Genomic DNA, 19,895 nt, shown 5'->3' on the forward strand with positions numbered 1-19,895 from the left:
ATACAAATCACATATTTGTTCTCATATGACCGTCCAATCTCACCATTGGCACTAGAGAATCCTAAAACTATGCAATGCAAGTGCTGTGAGAATTCAGAAGCCTGTAGTCACCTAAAGTGACTGCAGACATTTATCTCAAATCTGGACAAGCCCTTTAATTATAAAATTAAGCCCTGTAGCATGCCCAATCCTAACAGCGTGTAAAATACTCAATGTCAGGATTTGGCTCTGCTTGCTGGTTCCAGCAGTGATCACATGGCCACTCCACTCATATGTGATTTTCATACTTACGGTCATCTATCAATTAGCTTTTCTTCTTACCGCTCTCTTTTCTACTGAACATTGAAAGAATTAGAAAGAGCAGCTCATCATCACATGACTCTAAGTATGAAAATCGCATATGAATGATTGATCACATGACGACTACTCAGACTGCGGGTGGGAGGAGGGAGTGGAGTGCAGATGTGGAGTTTTTCCAGAGTGGACAGTGGGATTGTGGAAGGTTTGAGGACTGGAGGTGGAGCTGTACAGAGACGGGGCTGTGGTGCAATCTGGGCAGAGTCTGAAAGGGGGCCCAAAAATTTTGACAGTATGGGGCTCTGAAATTCCTGATGGCGGCCCTGTCTATGAAACCATTTATTGTTGTGTCATACCTTTTTTGCTGGAGAAAAGTTTTTTACTTTCTGTTGGAAGTTTATGGACTGAATAAACCTTCTTGTTTGCACAAGAAACTGTGTGTCTGTGTGAACGCTGCCGACTGCCAAAGTGCTGATGCCCTGCAGCTCTTACAGTTATTGCTCCACTTTTCTTCACTGTGTCCATACCCCATCACTCTCCAATCAAATAATTATCTCATCTTCCCTCTTACCTCTCTCCACCTAACCTCATTTCCTGCCCTGTTTCTCAAACTCACATCCCTCCTACTAAAAAGCAAAACCAGTCACACATAATCCCACTTGTTTGTTCTGATTTGTGGACTACTCAACCATCAAATCATCTTTATCCCACAACCCCAGTTATTTAACACTTTTATCACCACCCTCCGACCATCACTGCTCCTCCGACTTTTTTCATCTAGGTAGAAGACAGCCGCACATTTCAAAAGAAACATCCACCAAATTGGGCAAGTTTTTACTACTCGACTATAACCCCTATGTATAGCAGACCATTGCCTTTCCCCTATAACCTGCCTCCCCACCATCAAAGAAGAATACTTACTTATCTTTTCTCCAAATCACACCTAACCACTTCTTCACTTAACTTCATCCCATCTCCTCCCCAACCTCACCATTATGCTTGTCCCGGCACTAACTCATCTCATCAACTTATCATTAAAGCTATTCCAATCTCCAAGATCCTATCCCACTATGTAGTAGGTGTATTAAAAATATGTAGTATAGTTCTCCTGATTAGGTATGTCTCTTACCTCACGTACAGGGCTTTGCAGCATAGGTATGTCCCCTTAGTCATACATATCCCACCCCCAGGTAGCCCCCTTTGCAGTACAGATTCTACCCCCAGGCGGCCCCCTTTTCAATACAGATCTCACTTTCCAGGCTGTCCCCTTTGTAATACAGATCCTACCCCACAGGTTACCCCCTTTGCCATATAAATCCCACACCACGGGCTGACTCCTTTCCTATACAGTTCCTAACCCACAGGTTACCCGCTTTGCCATACAGATCCCATCCCGCATGCTGCCCCCTTTGCCATACAGATGTTATTCCACAGGCTGCAACCTTTGCCATACAGAACCCATCCCACAGACTGCTCCCTTTGCCATACAGATCTCTCATCTTAGGCTGCGCCTTTTTCCATACTTATCTCACCCCACAGGCTGCTCCTTTTTCATGCAGACCCATTTTCCATACAGATTTCCCCCAAGGTTGCCCATTTTTCCATATAGATCCCACCTTGCATGCGGCCCCCTTAGTCATACAAATCCCAACCCCAGTGGCTGCCCCCTTATTCATACAGATCCCACAGCACAGACTACCCCTTTTCTTTACAGACGCAAGCACGTAGGTTGTCCACTTTTCTATACAGATCAAACCCCAGAGGCTGCCCCCTTAACCATACAGATTCCACATACAGGCTGCCCCATTTGCAATATAGATCCCACCCCACAGGCTGCCCCCTTTGTCATACAGATCCCACCCAGCAGGTTGCCCCCTGTACCAAACAGGTCCCACCTCGCAGACTGCCTCCTTTGCCATACAGATCCCGCCCTGCAGGCTGCCCCCTTTTCCATAATCATCCCACCCAATGCTGTCCCTTTCCATACTCATCCCAGCCCACAGGCTTCCCCATGTTGATCCCACCCCATGCAGCCCCCTTTTCCATACAAATTTACTCCCAGGTTGCCCCTTTTTTTCCCATACAAATCCAACCTTGCAAGCTGCCTCCTTATTAATACAGATCCCATCCCGCAGTCTGCCCCCATATCTATACAGATCCCATCCCGCAGGGTGCCCCCTTTGCAATACAGATCTCACCTCGCAGACTGCCCGCTTTGCTATACAGATCCCACCCACCAGGCTGCTCCTTTTTCCATACTCATCCCACCCAATGCTGCCGCCTTTACATATTCATCCCATCCCACAGACTGCCCCCTTTTCCATGCAGATTCCACCCCATGCAGCCCTCTTTTTCCATACAGATTTACCTGAAATCTGACCCTTTTTCCATATAAATTCCACCTCGCAGGCTGCCCCCTTGTTTATATAGATCCTATCCCACAGGCTGCCAACTTTTCTATACAGATACCATACCTCCCAACTTTTAAAGAAGGAAAAGAGGGACAAAGTTTGCGGCGCGCGTAGCGCGCCGCGGCAAATTTTTAGGCCACGCCCCCTAACCACACCCATTTCACAGTCACGCCCATATCCACTCCCCATCCACGCCCATTCAGCACAAACACGCAGGCAGCCGGCGGGCCTCCAGCACGGACACGCAGGCAGCCGGCGGGCCTCCAGCACGGACACGCAGGCAGCCGGCGGGCCTCCAGCACGGACACGCAGGCAGCCGGCGGGCCTCCAGCACGGACACGCAGGCAGCCGGCGGGCCTCCAGCACGGACACGCAGGCAGCCGGCGGGCCTCCAGCACGGACACGCAGGCAGCCACAGTGAGGCGGCCGGTCGCCTTCACAGACAGGCGGCCGGCCGCCTTCACAGACAGGCGGCAGGCCGCCCGCACAGAGAGGCGGCCAGCCGCCCGCAGAGAGAGGCGGCCGGCCGCCCGCACAATGAGGCGGCGGGCCGCCCGCACAGACAGGCGGCAGGGGGGCGCCCGCACAGACAGGCGGCAGGGGGGCGCCCGCACAGACAGGCGGCGGGGGGGCGCCCGCACAGACAGGCGGCGGGGGGGCGCCCGCACAGACAGGCGGCGGGGGGGCGCCCGCACAGACAGGCGGCAGGGGGGCGCCCGCACAGACAGGCGGCAGGGGGGCGCCCGCACAGACAGGCGGCAGGGGGGCGCCCGCACAGACAGGCGGCAGGGGGGCGCCCGCACAGACAGGCGGCAGGGGGGCGCCCGCACAGACAGGCGGCAGGGGGGCGCCCGCACAGACAGGCGGCAGGGGGTGAGGGGGGAGGGAGGGAAATCAGCGCTGGGGAGATTAGTTTACTGTACCAGCAGCAGCACAGGCAGCGCTCCTCTCTATGCCACGTCTACTAGGATGGTAGGAGGGAAAAGCAGGGAGGCGGAGAGAGAGTATGTGGGCGGAGCCCGGGAGCCGGCCGTCCCGCCCGTGGCAACGGGACAAACAACGTAAAGCGTGAAAGTCCCGCTGTATCCGGGACGGTTGGGAGGTATGCAGCATGTTAGAATGTGTACATAAGATCCCGCTGGTGGTGGCCGCAGCTTATAGGCCCCAAATCTGGTGACAGGTTCCCTTTAAAGTGAACCTGTCAGGTGCAATATGCACTCAGAGCCAGGAGCAGTTCTGGGTGTATATTGCTAATCCCTGCCTAACCGTCCCTGTATACACTAGCATAGATAAAGAGATCAAGAACAAATATTTTTAAAGATCTTATATCTTATGCTAATGAGCGGGGGACTAGTCACAAGGGCGTTACTTCACTTGGCTAGTCGGCTCGCATAGCATGTTAGCATGTTATTACGCCCCTGTGTGAGTACTAACACGCTATATGAGCCGACTAGCCAAGTGAAGTAACGCCCTTGGGACTAGTCCCCGCGCTAATTAGCATAAGATATAAGCTCTTTAAAAATACTTTTTCTATAGATGCCTTTATCTATGCTAGTGTATACAGGGACAGTTAGGGAGGGATTAGCAATATACACCCAGAACTGCTCCTGGCTGAGTGCAGATTGCACCTGATAGGTTCCCTTTAAAGGGAACCTGTCACCAGAAATTTAGCAAAAAAAATAAAAGATTCCCCTCTGCAGCTCCTGGGATGAATTCTGGAAAGGTTCCTGTTGCTATTGTGCCCCCTTTGAGACCTAAAATAATACTTTATGAAGTCTTACCTTTTTGTATGCAAATCTGTTTTTATGGTCACGGGGGCGGGCTGCCTGGCGTCCGTTATTCCCCCTCCTGCCGTTGTACGCCGTCCCCCATTGCTCATTTCCATACATGAGGACGCCTTCCTCATGTAACTGTCCTCCTGAAGTTTTGTGCATGCCCAGTGCCACTCTCGCGGGAGTAAGCACTGTGCAAAGTGTGAACGCTTTTGAGGTGATTGCGCAGGCGCGAGATTATGGGCGGCGCTGTGATTGTCATCAGCAGCGTCATCCAAGTACCCGCCCATAATCTCGTGCCCGCGCTTCTCACTCTGCCTCCACCGTTATGTGCAAGCACTGGCCATATGAACCACGTTACCTATTATCATGGGCGCGAGATTATGGGCGGCGCTGTGATTGTCATCAGCAAAGTCATCCAAGTACCCGCCCATAATCTCGTGCAAGCAGTAATAGGTAACATGGTTCATATGGCCAGCACTTGCGCATAACGGTGGAGTCAGAGGGAAAAGTGCGGGCACGAGATTATGGGCGGGTACTTGGTTAACGCTGTTGATGACAATCACAGCGCCGCCCATAATCTCGTGCCTGCGCAATCACCTGAAAAAGCGTTCACATGCGCAAAACTTCGGGAGGACAGTTACATGAGGAAGGCGTTCTTGTGTATGTAAATGAGCAATGGGGGACTGCGTAAAGCGGCAGGAGGGGGAATAACGGACGCCAGACAGCCCGCCCCCGTGACCATAAAAACACATTTGCATACAAAAAGGTAAGACTTCATAAAGTATTTTTGTAGGTCTCAAAGGGGGCACAATAACAACAGGAACCTTTCCAGAATGCAGCCCAGGAGCTGCAGAGGGGAATCTTTTATTTTTATTGTGAAATTTCTGCTGACATGTTCCCTTTAACTGGTAGAGGAGCCAGGATAAAGCAGAGCTGAAGCTGTTGGGAAGCTAGGACCCAGCAGCTCTGCTCCACAGGCAGGAGACCACTGATCGGTAATAGAAGCCTGCAGATGTCACTCTGCATAGGTTATTGCCAGTGCTATCTGCAGGAGAGAGAAGTGCTGATTGCACGGTCTCCTCAGCTTCCTGACTCCCCGCGTGTCTGCAGCAGTGAGAAGCCGCACACGGGGAGTCAGAGAACAGCTGCAGACAAACGCAGGCTCCGGGACTGGGGGGGTCGGCTCTGGTGCAGGGGGGGGCTCTGCTGCAGGGGGGGGTCGCTCTGCTGCAGGGGGGTCGCTCTGCTGCAGGGGGTGATTCATACCTCAGCAGCAGTCACAGGAGTAGGTGCTCGCTCGGCTCTGTAATGAATAGTAGAAGGGAGAAACAGCGAGGCGGGGCTACAGTGGGTGGGTGGAGCCGTGACAAACAGCCTCACGGGCGGGACCCGGGATCAAAGGCTCAGAAGAGGGACTGTCCCGCTGTATCCGGGACGGTTGGGAGGTATGAGATACAACCCCACAGGCTGTCCCCTTAGCCATACAGATCCCACTCGCAGGCTGCCCCCTTTGCCACACAGATCCCTTTATACTGCCCCCTCTTCCAATGCAGATCCCACCCTATTCAGCCCCCTTTTCTATACAGATCCCCCCATACTGCCCTCTTTCCCATGCAGATCCCATCACATGCAGCCCCCTTTTCCATACAGACCCCACCCAAGCTGCCCCTTTTTCCATACAGTTCCCAAACCACAGCTCTCAGTATGTTCAGCACAAGGAGTGCTTACCTGCTCCTGGCTCCAGCGACCTCTCCTCCTCAGTGGCACTCTGCAGAGATGCTGGCAGCGTGACTATGTAAACTTATCACGCTGCCCTGACCTTTGGAGGGTGCGCACTCCACCACATGTCAGGTCACGGAACTGATTGGAGCTCCACTGAACCCGGAAATGACGGAGGTACAGAGGTTAATTTATATTAGACACTAAAATAAATGAACTTAGCATTTTATTAGAGTAGATATGACAGAAGACAATTATCACCAAAACAAAGGAGGCGATGTAATAATCTTTATTTATCAAGTTAGTTTACAAGCTCAAGGTGTATAAATTAATTCCCTGATCTGTCATTTCTGAGATTGGTTATAAACTACTTATGCCAGCCACTCGCTGTGCATGATGTCGGCCGACTCACACTGTAAAGCTGGTGTCACACATAACGACGACGACAACGACGTCGCTGCAACGTCACCATATTCTGTGACGTTGCAGCGACCTCAACAGCGACGTCGCTGTGTGTGACACATAACAACGATCAGACCCCTGCTGCGAAATCGCTGCTCGCTCCTGAATGTTCCTGGTCATTTTTTGATCGCTGTTATCCCGCTGCGCATGCTGATAAGCGCTGCATTCTTGTATTTGACACCACAGCAGCGACCATCGCTACGACGCTGAAAACAGTGACGTAGGGCTGAAGGCAGGATAAGGGCGTGTTTTTGCGCTCTATTTTGCAACGCCCCTACGTCTCCGATTGGTGGTTACAACAGCGTTCCGATTGGGTACTTTGCCGAAGGCGTCACTGTGATTTCATTCTTTAAGTTCTATTTTTTGTTCTACGAGCTACATTCTCTGTTTGGCGTCGCTAGTGTGTCGTGTTTTCTGGATCTTTCATCAGACCTCTTATCAGACCTTGTATTTGAAAAGGTAGGTATGCTTTGAAATTGTTTTATATAGGATAGTACTTGTGTATACGGGAACAGTATTGTACTACTTGAATTCTTGTACTTAGGGAACCAATATTATAATATTTATATTCTTATACACAGGGAGCAGTAGTTATATTCTTGGATATAGTGGGCAATATTATAGTTGTATTCTGGGTCAGTATTATAGTAGTTATATTCTTGGATATAGGGGGCAGTATTATAGTACTTAGATTCTTGTATATAGTGGGCAGTTTTATAGTTGTTATATTGTTGCATATAGGGGGCAGTATTATAGTACTTTTATTCTTGTATATAGGGGGGAGTATTATAGTACTTACATTCTTGTATATAGTGGGCAGTTTTATAGTTGTTATATTGTTGCATATAGGGGGCAGTATTATAGTAGTTATAATTTTGTACATAGGAGCAGTATTATAGTAGTTATATTCTTGTACATAGGAGCAGTATTATAGTAGTTATATTCTTGTACATAGTAGCAGTATTATAGTAGTTATATTATTGTACTTAGGGGCAGTATTATAGTAGTTATATTCTTGTACATAGGGGCAGTATTATAGTAGTTATATTCTTGTACATAGGGGGCAGTATTATAGTAGTTATATTCTTCTATATAGGGGGCAGTATTATAGTAGTTATATTCTTGTATATAGAGGGCAGTATTATAGTACTTATATTCTTGTATATAGGGGGCAGTATTATAGTAGTTATATTCTTGTATATAGAGGGCAGTATTATAGTACTTATATTCTTGTATATAGGGGGCAGTATTATAGTTGTTATATTAATTTATTTACATAGCTGGAAGTATTATATTTTTTTATATTCCGGTATATAGGAATATACATACATATTGTTGAAAATTCTCTTATTTCGTTTTATTTTTGCAGTTTCACATCATGGATGATATGCAGTGTGCTGTTGTAGTTGCTGCAATGCTGGTGGAGGAAGCTCGGCGACAAGATGAGGCACGGATGCTAGAGAGGCGTTCAAAGCGAAAGCGTCGCATGTGGACCAGAGAGTGGCTGCAGAGGAGGTCCGAATTCTCACACATGCAACTTATCAGAGAGCTGCAGGAGAAGGATCCTCATGATTTCCGCAACTATCTGCGGATGTCAGAGGAATCCTTCAAAATGTTACTGGAAAGAGTTACGCCACTCATTCAACGAAAGGATACAAAGATGCGTGCTGCCGTCCCCCCAGATGAAAGATTGGCAGTCACACTGCGATTCCTGGCCACAGGACGCTCCCTCCAAGACTTGCATTTTTCTGCTGCTGTTTCAAGGTCCCTGCTCAGCGTAATAATTCCTGAGACATGTAATGCAATTGTTCGCAGTCTACGCAGTGATAATCAATTTCCTAAAACAGTGGAGGCATGGAATAAAATTGCCAAGGATTTTGAGCAGCTCTGGCAGTTCCCAAACTGTGGTGGGGCTTTGGATGGAAAACATGTGCGCATCACGCAACCACGGAACAGCGGATCCTATTTTTACAATTACAAGGGCTATTTCAGCCTCATAATGATGGCCCTTGTTAATGCAAACTATGAATTCATAAATGTCGATGTTGGCATGAACGGCAGGGTTTCTGATGGTGGTGTTTTGGAGCACACAGCATTTGGTGAGCATTTGCAGAACGGTGCCCTGCACTTGCCACCCAACTCTGAGACCACAGGAAACCTTAATTTTGTTTTTGTCGGCGATGAAGCCTTCCCACTTCATGCCAATCTTCTAAAACCGTTTCCACAAAACGCTCTTACGCAGGAAAGACGCATTTTCAATTACCGCTTGTCAAGGGCACGTCGGGTAGTAGAAAATGCCTTCGGGATCATGGCCAACCGCTTCCGAGTTTTCCATACTCCGATTAACCTAAAGCTTCAATCAATAGACTCTGTTGTTTTGGCCTGTTGCACGCTGCACAACTTCCTTCGTCGTCAAGATGTAAATGCGTACAGTCCGCCTGGTTTCGTGGACTCTGTGGAACCAACAAATGGGGAAGTGGTTCTTGGTGAGTGGCGTGCTAACGCTCCAACAATCGCAGGCCTTCAACCGGTCATACATGGCAGAAACAAGGATGATGCGAAGGCCTGCCGAGAAAACTACTGCCAATATTTTAACGGTCCTGGTGCTGTAAGTTGGCAGCAACAGATGTTATAGAGGCCTACTGAGCATTTTGCTGTCTATACTGTTTTTTTAATAATATATTTTTGTTGTCCATTTTATTTTAATCTTTCTGAATTTTATAATGTTTGCATTTGTTCAATAAAATGTTATATAAACTATTATGGTTGATGACTTTTATTACATTGACTGCCATTTGGACCAACAACCATTTAGGTCCTCTGTACCGATACCCCATCGAGTATAATTGCATGTCCGCTCTATTCTCCTTCCCATAATAGATTTGTAAATCAAAATGATACCACTAACACTTTATGCCATTGCTATACCCAGCAAAAAGTCATTGGGCCCCGGGACCACCCTCCCTACCCGCGGAGGGGTTAACATCCAGCTGCCACTACCTCTCCCCTGGGTGCCCAACAACAACAGCGGTGGTGTCCCACCTGCCCAGATGTACAAGATTATAACTACTATAATACTGCCCCTATGCACAAGAATATAAATACTTTAATACTGCCCCTATGTACAAGAATATAACTACTATAATACTGCCCCCTATGTACAAGAATATAAATACTTTAATACTGCCCCCTATGTACAAGAATATAACTACTATAATATTGCCCCTATGCACAAGAATATAACTACTATAATATTGCCCCTATGCACAAGAATATAACTACTATAATACTGCCCCATGTACAAGAATATAGCTACTATAATACTGCCCCATGTACAAGAATATAGCTACCATAATACTGCCCCATGTACAAGAATATAGCTACTATAATACTGCCCCATGTACAAGAATATAGCTACTATAATACTGCCCCATGTACAAGAATATAACTACTATAATATTGCCCCTATGCACAAGAATATAACTACTATAATACTGCCCCCTATGTACAAGAATATAGCTACCATAATACTGCCCCATGTACAAGAATATAGCTACTATAATACTGCCCCATGTACAAGAATATAGCTACTATAATACTGCCCCATGTACAAGAATAGCTACTATAATACTGCCACCATGTACAAGAATATAGCTACTATAATACTGCCCCATGTACAAGAATATAAATACTGTAATACTGCCCCCTATGTACAAGAATATAAGTACTATAATACTGCCCCTATATACAAGAATATAACTACTATAATACTGCCCCTATGCACAAGAATAGAACTACTATAATACTGCTCCTATGTACAAGAATATAACTACTATAACACTGCCCCTATGTACAAGAATATTCCATAACTTTACATTCCATAATTCCATAACACAAAAATCCAATACACAAACATAAATCAAAGATTTAAATGCTATCTATGCCTTTTGCTATCTGACTCGGTTACAGCCGGGATCGCAGACGGGAACGCTACTATGACTCTGTGCTAGCTTTATTCAGACCGCTAGTTTCACAAACGGGAACGCTACTGTGACGCGGTTCGAGCGCCTCGTTGATAACGAGACCGCTAGCGGGATCGCTATTGCGACGTTGTTCAGAACGTGACGTGATGACGTTGCTCACGTCGCCTTTGAAGTCTGTTGGGCGGCGTACATGTTCTGTTAATGTTCAGAGGCGGGAACATGGCGGCTAGGAGTCGCAGTTCTCCATGGGGGCCTGTGGAGGTCCGTTATTTAGTAAAAATAATGGTCAAAAAAGACTATTTCTGCGAGGCACAGCATGACCATCCCATGCTTCATAAGCAGGCTGTGCTGAGGCTGATTAGTAGAGGCCTGGCCCGTCGATTTGGGGTGGAGCGATCCACAACCCAAATTAGGAAGAAACTGGCAGACCTGCGGTATAAGTCCAGTGAACTCCTCGCCAGCATCCGAGCAGACATCGAGAGGCGTCATGGTGAGTGCGGTTTAGCGGCTTTGGTCCTGTTCGTCTTTGTTTACCCATGAACAACCCATGGCTTTATGGTTCATGGATCATGGATATTTACCTGCTTATATTTAGACAGCAGCGCTGGAGAGAGGTAAATATAGAAAATCTTTTTATTAAAAAGACCCGTGTTTTCTCTGGTATTTGTCACACTGATGTCACACAGATCACATCAGTGTGCGATCCGTGTGACACCTGTGCTGCCAGTGAAAAAAAGGATAGGTGTGCGTGCAGGGCCACGAGGGGTCACACAGTCCGTAACTTACTGTTTGTGTATGAAGGATAGTATATATGTTATATACAGTATTGGGTAAAACCTCCTTCCTTACACAATGTGCCCGGGAGGCAGGTAAGGAGAGCTTCCTCGTTCCTGTGGCGTCACACGCAGCGATGTGTGCTGCCGCAGGAACGAGGAACAACTTCGTTACTGCTGCATTCACGATTTTTGAGAATGGACACCCATGTCGCCGATTAGCGTTTTTGCCCGTTTTTTCAACGATGCAAAATCGCTCATCGGAGTCACACGCAACGGCATCGCTAATGCGGCCGTTTGTGCGTCAAGATTTCCGTGAAGCCATCGACTTATATTTGCGATGTCGTGGTGTGTCAATCCCCCTTTAATGGTGTTGGACGCAGCTTACAGCAAGAAAAAGTGCTGTGAGGTTCCCGCAGAAAACATATGGGAACATTGACTGAAAAATCTGAAAAGTTCTGTCTGGTGGAAAAATGAAAGGTATTGAAAAAAATCAGTAAAACAAAAATAATCGAACACATGGGTGCTGAACGAGTTATCGAGGACCTGTCACCCACTCCCCACGCATGCATAAGTGCAGCAATGAATGCAGCATACATACTTTCATAACATGGACATTAACTGTGATATTCTTCCCCGACACTGGTGACCCAGCGATTACAATTGGAAAAACATGGCACAAAATGCCAATGACCAATCATTAAAATAAAAAAAAATAATCTTAATTTATATAAAATTTACAAAGAATAATAATACAATTGTGTAAAATATGAGGTAGTTTGGCGAGGACCCAAAGGAGGGGATTTATTTCTGAAACATATGCACTACAAATATACACACACATATGGCTTCTAAACTTGCTCACTCAGATATGCAACGAGATAAGAAGGATAGTCAGATGACTGGCCAATGCTCCAAACGCGATTAGAACAAGGTTGTTTGGAAAGCACAGTGTAGTTCAAATGCAATATATTGCAAAGAAAATAATCACATTATACCGAGATATCTAGTGTGCATATCAGAGGGACAAGGTGGCGAAAATGAGCTAATTATCCTTTGTAAAAGGTATGGTATGCAAACTTGATCATAGGTAACTTTCAGATAACTAAAAACTTCAATGCTCCTGGGGTAATGGGATTATTTACTCTTTGCATATATTAGGATTTGATCAACACTGTGCCAGTCTTTACAAAAACCATTTCGCAATAAACCATGCTGTGTAATCGCGTTTGGAGTATTGTCCATTGACCTGATTATCAGTGTTATCTCAGTGCATATCTAAAGAAAATAATTACATTATACCTAGATATCTAGTGTGCATATCAGAGGGTCAAGGTGGCGAAAAAGAGCTAATTATCTAACTTGATCATAGGTAAATTTCAGATACCTCAAAACTTCAATGCTCCTGGGGTATAATGGGTTTATTTTATCTTTGCATTTGAATCTCTGATTATCATTGTTATCTCGGTGCATATCAGAGTGACATTAGAAGCCTTGAGTACAAGCCATATGTTATACTATTTATAGAACAGAATAAAATAGAAGAATTTAAGTGATTGATTTTTGTGCCTTGTTTTTCCAATGAATGCAGCATGTTTGCTGCTTTGAGGCAAGTGGTCCCCATGTGTCTGGTGCCCCTAGAAAAAGGTTTGTCAAACATACGTAAAAAAGCAGGCTATACACGGGCTTTACATGCTACAATATATCTACCGATGTGTCGGCGGGGTCACGTTGTAAGTGATGCACATCCGGCATCGTTAGAGATATTGTAGTCTGTAAAACCTACATGCGATTACGATTAAACGAATAACTGGTCATCGCATACACGTCGTTCAATTACTAAAAATTGAACGTCTGGTTGCTCAATGTTCCCGAGACAGCACACATCGCAGTGTGTGACACCCCGGGAATGATGAACTGCAACTTACCTGCGTCCCGCTTCTTACGTATGGATGGTCGTATAGAAGGGTAAGTACTTGTGACAGGAACAAAGCATAGGTGCGACACGGTCAACAAATTTCAGTTGTCGCACATAAGATGGGGGCGTGTCACATCACATACGATATCGTATGCAGAATTGTATGGTGTAAAGTAGGCGTAAGCCATGGTGGCCTGGAGTTATGCGCTCAATAAAAGATTTCTCCTATACCTAGGACCACCTCCAGCTGCACAGGCAGCTCCACCATCTCCACCCTCTCCGGCTGTGGATCCACAATCTCCGCCAGCTCCAGCATCTCCTGCTGCGGAGCCATCATCCCCGCCGGCTCCAACATCTCCTGCTTCCGATCCACCACCTCCGCCTGCTGGGACACCCTCTCCTTCTCCAACCCCATCACCTGCTGCAACCCCATCACCTGCTGCAACCCCATCTCTTCCTTCAACCCCATCACCACCTTCTACCCAGTCTCCCCATACTTCTTCTAACGATGCCTTCTCCCCCGCATCAGTTGGTGAGTTTTGTGCAGGCTACCCTTCCTGTAATTTATGCACATATCATGGTGTCCCTACAAGTTGTAAAGGATACATGGATGTTTAAATGATGGTGGGCTGTCGTGTACTAATATTTGATTTGTGTTCCCTAGCCACAGGATCTGGTTGGGCCATCAGCGCCTCAGAAGAAGAAGAAGGTGATGAACCCCAGAACCGTAAGTGGTCAACCAAAAACATATACCTGACAGTTCGATGTTGGAACAAGGATGGTTAACTTTTCCCATTCCCTCCACAGAAATCCCCACACTACAGGACGTGTTGGATTCTCAACGCCATTTGTCAGAAGCCGTCCGGCGTCATGGCGAGCTGCTGGAACAGTTTTTGGCAGCCCAACAGCAGGGCCACTGAATGTTTGTGATTTAAATGTTTTTTTTGTTTTGTATGTCACATAAATCTTTCTAGTTTATTTTCGCTGTTGCTTACATTTTTGGACAAAACTTTAAAACAGGGTTTGGGAACCTATTTACTGCCGGGGACCATTTGGAATTTTCTACCAACCAACGGGGGCCACACCAAATTATCAACTTGAACACGACCAGGCTATATTTGTTAAAATAATTAATAAAATCAGCCCCAGAGTGGTGGCTGGAGAGACTGTGATGTTCGGTGAGATTGATCATTTTGATTCTCACCACTACATTTCCATGTATGTCTTGGTCTGGAGAGGCTGGGGGCATACACAACACAGGAGAAGCTAGGGCATATACATCACAGGAAACACTGAGGCATATACATCCCAGGAGAGGCTGCGTCATATACATCCCTTAAGAGTATGGGGCATATACATCACCCTGAGCAGTAGTTGGCAGCACAAAGAGCACTGTGCCGCCCTGGCAAAACCTGGGTGTTACAGAGGTCTGCATACATGTTATTGATGCTGATTTAACCCTCCCTTGGGGAGGTTCCCACACACAAACACACACCAGCCAATCAGACCCCACTCACCCCCTCCCCACGAAAACAGGAGGACATCAAGACTGTAGAGTGGCAACAATTTTTTTTTTTTTCAATGATCTTGACTGTCCAGGGGAGGGTGTGTGTGTGTGTGTGATGTTACCTCTGAGACCACCTGGCTAGTCCAGGGCGTCACATAAGCAGCCCCTGTGTGGGGCTGGGGTGAGTGGTACTCACGGCCTCAGGAATGGGCCAGCCTCTTGTGGGACCCGAAGTGGACCAGGAGAGGGGTGCCAGCTGACGGGACCCAGTACGGACCAGTGTGAAAAGAAGACACATACCTCGGGCAGGAAAAGATCACCTGAATTACACACACGGGTGTGGGACCCGTCTTCACAGCAGCGGGCCGTTGGCACCTGTTACCAGCAACTTGGTTAATTACTGGACTGGGGTTAGTTATTGGTTTATACTGTGAGTACTCCTGCACCACCCGGTACAAGGCGAGGACTGTACCCGTCACTCTACAAACTACCTCTCCCAATTGGTCCGTGGGACTATAAATCCCCCTACCCGTGGAGGGTATCCCACCTAGCTGCCCCACACCATCAGTCCCGGGCACGGTCCCCAGAGGCAGTGGCGGTGCCACCACCTTATCAACGCAACCCACGGGTGGCGTGACAGACAATTCCCCCTACCTAATCCCCCTCTTTTTTGGGAGCTTGACATTACAGACCGGGTCACGACACCGGGATACCTGCAGAAGTAACCCCTTGGCCAGGATCTCATTTCCCCCCCAATCCCTGGGCAACACAGCAATAGGTGGCAGCACAAAGAGCTGTAGGTGGCATAACACAAACAGCACTGACAGTGACAGCACTAGAAGGCAGCAGGGAGAGCACTATGTTCCCCACCACAGCTTTAAAACAAAGAACCCACAAAAACATTCTTATTTAAGAAAAATAAAAAAACACCCACACACACACATTATATATGTGCATCTGTAGCGTTGTGCCATGATGGCGACCTTGACCTCCACCCAACCCTTTACCCCGTGAATAATGTTATGCAGAATTCATGAAAGCTGTACAAAAGTTTGAAATCAAAGACATTTTTTATTACAATTCCCTAACATTGCTTAAACAACAACAAAAACAGCATAAATATTATAACAAAAAACAAAAACTATAAATTTTGGTATTGCTTATTCGAGTCATTTAAATGTTGCCTCTGTGGGCTGAAAAATTGGTTCGTTGGGGGGAACATGGGATACTGTGCGGGGGGGTCATGCTGGAGGTGTGGTGGAGGCTCCATCCTCATCCATGGCACTTGATCCCATGAAGACTGTTGTCGATGTTCTACGTCACACACTTTTGAGGAGTCTGTCAGTTTCCCCTCTGCCGCCTTGTTGAGGGCCTCCAGCATGACCCTTTCGACATGAACTCTTTGTTTGTCATCCAGCTTACGGAGTCTTTCATCCGTAAGCTGGGCAAATCCGCAAATGGATGGTCTGCTGTGCTGATCCAGGATTTTCTTCGCCATATCCATAAGGTCTGTTGAAGATGAGTTGTTCGGCTGCCTCTTACGGGTCGAGGAGATCCGCCGCGGTAATGGAGCTTCTGCGGTCTCCTCGGAAGTCCCGGCAATTTCATCATCACCACCTGTCACTATTGGCCCAGCTTCACAACGATCCTGCGGAACAATAAAAATGATGTTAAAATCAGATATCATGAGCAGCAGGCACAGGGATACACATGCACTGGAAACTAATGGGAGGGGCAGACTAGTACTACAAGATATGAAATGTCATTACATGGTATGAAAATAGAGTGTGGAGAAACTAGCAAAGGAGTATACTTATCTGAACTGGAAGGGATACATTTTGAAATCTGCAACAGTAATCATAGAAAACCGTAGTAACTATTTTCAATTAAATAATGCCATGTACATCAAAAGTTTCACAAAGGTACTTACATCTCCAACTGTGGTGTCAGACCGGACCTCAGGCTGTGTTCCCGGACCCAAGGACAGCGATGTTATTGTCCGTGGTACCTCTTGGTCTCTTATGAAGGCCAGCAAATCGTAGTACCAAAGCTTTGGAACGTAAAGTTCCTCCGTTCCGGCACCAGATTTGCTGGCCTTTTCCACCTTATTTAGTTCCTTTTTATAAACGGTGCGAAGACCCTGGATTTTCTTTCGCACAATCTCTGTCGTAATGGTCTCCGTAGGGTTATGCCTCTGGAACAGTTCAATAAGCTGCTCATAGGCCTGCTTTTTCTTGTATCGATTGCTGTAATCGACAGACTTTATCTTCCACAAACAAGGCAGGGATTGATACATCTCAATCACCTCCCTTATGAATTCTTGTTTGTTGGAAGACATCTGAAAAAAAAGGAAATTAATGTATTACTACATTGTTATAAACTAAGCACAAGAATATAGCTGCTATAATACTGCCACCTATGTACAACTACTTTAATACTGCTCCTATGTCCAATAATATAACTACTATAATACGGCCCCCTATGTACAAGAATATAACTACTATCATACTGCCCCCTATATACAAGAATTTAACTACTATAATACTGCCCCTATGTACAAGAATTTAACTACTATAATACTGCCCCTATGTACAAGAATATAACTACTATAATACTGCCCCTATGTACAAGAATATAACTACTATAATACTGCCCCTATGTACAAGAATATAACTACTATAATACTGCTCCTATGTATAAGAATATAACTACTATAATACTGCCCCTATGTACAAGAATATAACTACTATAATACTGCTCCCTATATACAAGAATATAACTACTATATTACTGTCCCTATATACAAGAATATAACTACTATAATACTGCCCCTATATACAAGAATATAACTACTATATTACTGCCCCTATGTACAAGAATATAACTACTATAATACTGCTCCCTATATACAAGAATATAACTACTATATTACTGTCCCTATATACAAGAATATAACTACTATAATACTGCCCCTATATACAAGAATATAACTACTATAATACTGCCCCTATATACAAGAATATAACTACTATATTACTGCCCCTATGTACAAGAATATAACTACTATAATACTGCTCCCTATATACAAGAATATAACTACTATATTACTGTCCCTATATACAAGAATATAACTACTATAATACTGCCCCTATATACAAGAATATAACTACTATAATACTGCCCCTATGTACAAGAATATAACTACTATAATACTGCCTCTATATACAAGAATATAACTACTATAATACTGCCCCTATGTACAAGAACATAACTATATGTACAGCGGTATTGAATATATAACGTCAGGAATAGAAAAGCTATAATACTTCCCCCTATGTACATAGATAAATATAACTAAATATAACTATAATACTGCCACAATATACAAGAATACAGTTGCTATATTAATGTCACGATGTACTAGAATATTGGTATAATACTGCCTAAAAAAATTACTTACCTTTAAGTCAGGAGAATATTAAAAATCCAAGACGAAATCAACAAATTGAAAAAATCACTGCAACAAACTGCGTTCTGAAAAAGCTCAGGTAGAGTGAATGGAAGCGCTACTGCGTCGTCTTTTGTTTGATACGGTCACCCAATCAGGCGACGCTGTAGTGATGACCAATCGGAACAGAGGGGCGTGAAGAAAGACAACGCAAAGCGCTGTAGCGATCACCAATAGGAACAGAGGGGCGTGAAAAGAGATAACGCAAACCTTATCTAGGGGTTAAAACCACACCTCTGACTCGTCGTGCAAAGACATGTCTGAAACCACACAACGACCGTCGACGTCGCTATGATCTCTGCTTCGTCGCTGCTTTATTTAGCATGTTTGACAGCTTACTAACGATCATCTATGGTCGCTGCAACGTCACAGAATATGGTGACGTTGCAGCGACGTCGTTGTCGTCGTCGTTATGTGTGACACCAGCTTAAGGTGATGGGCTCCATGGCATTGTATGTAGCAACAGGGTCAGAGCTGGTAGGCAGCAGCGGTTCAACTAACAGCAGCAGAGCAGTGGGCAGAACTCTGACAGGTATCCAATTAGGTCTCTGTCGGGGTCAAATAGGAGGAGTAAGTTGGTAGACATGGGGGGGCGTTAGCAATTCATTAGCACCTGCAATCTCATCGCAGGGAAGCCATTGAGTGTAGAGATAGCCCTCTCCAGACTAACCACCTAGATGCGGACTTAGGGTACCGTCTCACTAAACGACGTGCCAGCGATTCCGACCATGATTTGACCTGGTCAGGATCGCTGGTGCGTTGCTACATGGTCGCTGGTAAGCTGTCAATCAGGCAGATCTCACCAGCGACCAGCCACCAACGACTCTGCGCTTGGTAACCAAGGTACACATCGGGTTACTAAGCAAAGCGCTTTGCTTGGTTACCCGATATTCACCCTGGTTACCAGTGTACACTGCTGGCTCCATGCATACGTAGCCAGAGTACACATTGGGTTACTAAGCAAAGCGCTTTGCTTAGTTACCTGACATTTACCCTGGTTACTTGTACAGGGAGCCAGCACTAAGCGGTGTACGCTGGGAACCAGGGTAAATATCGGGTAACCATGCAAAGCACTTTGCTTAGCAACCCGATGTGTACCTTAGTTACCAAGCGCAGGGTCGTTGGTAACCAGGGTAAATAGCGCTTTGCTTAGTTACCCGATATTTATCCTGGTTACCAGCGTACACCGCTTAGCGCTGGCTCCCTGCACACGTAACCAGGGTAAATATCGGGTAACCAAGCAAAGCGCTTTGCTTCGTAACCCGATGTGTACCCTGGCTACGTGTGCAGGGAGCCAGCGCTGGCAGCCTGTAAGCGTGTACGCTGGTAACCAGGGTAAATATCGGGTAACTAAGCAAAGCACTTTGCTTGGTTACCCGATATTTACCCTGGTTACCAGCGTACACCGCTTAGCGCTGGCTCCCTGCACACATAGCCAGAGTACACATCGGGTTACTAAGCAAAGCACTTTGCTTAGTTACCCGATATTTACCCTGGTTATGTGTGCAGGGAGCCAGCGTTTAGTGGTGTACGCTATTAACC

The 19,895-nt window shown here is 46.1% G+C and overlaps 1 protein-coding gene across 2 annotated transcripts; it reads right to left on the reverse strand.

Annotated features, from left to right (window-relative positions):
- Nucleotides 1-15,931: 15,931 nt before the first annotated feature.
- LOC142295033 (uncharacterized) lies at nt 15,932-17,611 on the reverse strand. Of its 2 annotated transcripts, none has more exons than XR_012751346.1 (2): nt 16,776-17,611; nt 15,932-16,690 (listed from the first exon to the last, which is right to left on the reverse strand). XR_012751346.1 is itself a non-coding variant. In XM_075338102.1 (2 exons), the coding sequence occupies exons 1-2, from the start codon at nt 17,181-17,183 to the stop codon at nt 15,987-15,989; spliced, it is 915 nt and encodes a 304-aa protein (XP_075194217.1). In that variant the 5' UTR covers nt 17,184-17,611; the 3' UTR covers nt 15,932-15,986. The 2 variants fall into 2 exon arrangements, 1 of the variants encoding a protein (XP_075194217.1); XM_075338102.1 differs by having other exon boundaries at nt 15,932-16,493.
- Nucleotides 17,612-19,895: the final 2,284 nt, after the last annotated feature.

The sequence above is a fragment of the Anomaloglossus baeobatrachus genome, chromosome 3 (assembly GCF_048569485.1).
Source record: "Anomaloglossus baeobatrachus isolate aAnoBae1 chromosome 3, aAnoBae1.hap1, whole genome shotgun sequence".
In the NCBI taxonomy this organism is placed as follows: domain Eukaryota; kingdom Metazoa; phylum Chordata; class Amphibia; order Anura; family Aromobatidae; genus Anomaloglossus; species Anomaloglossus baeobatrachus.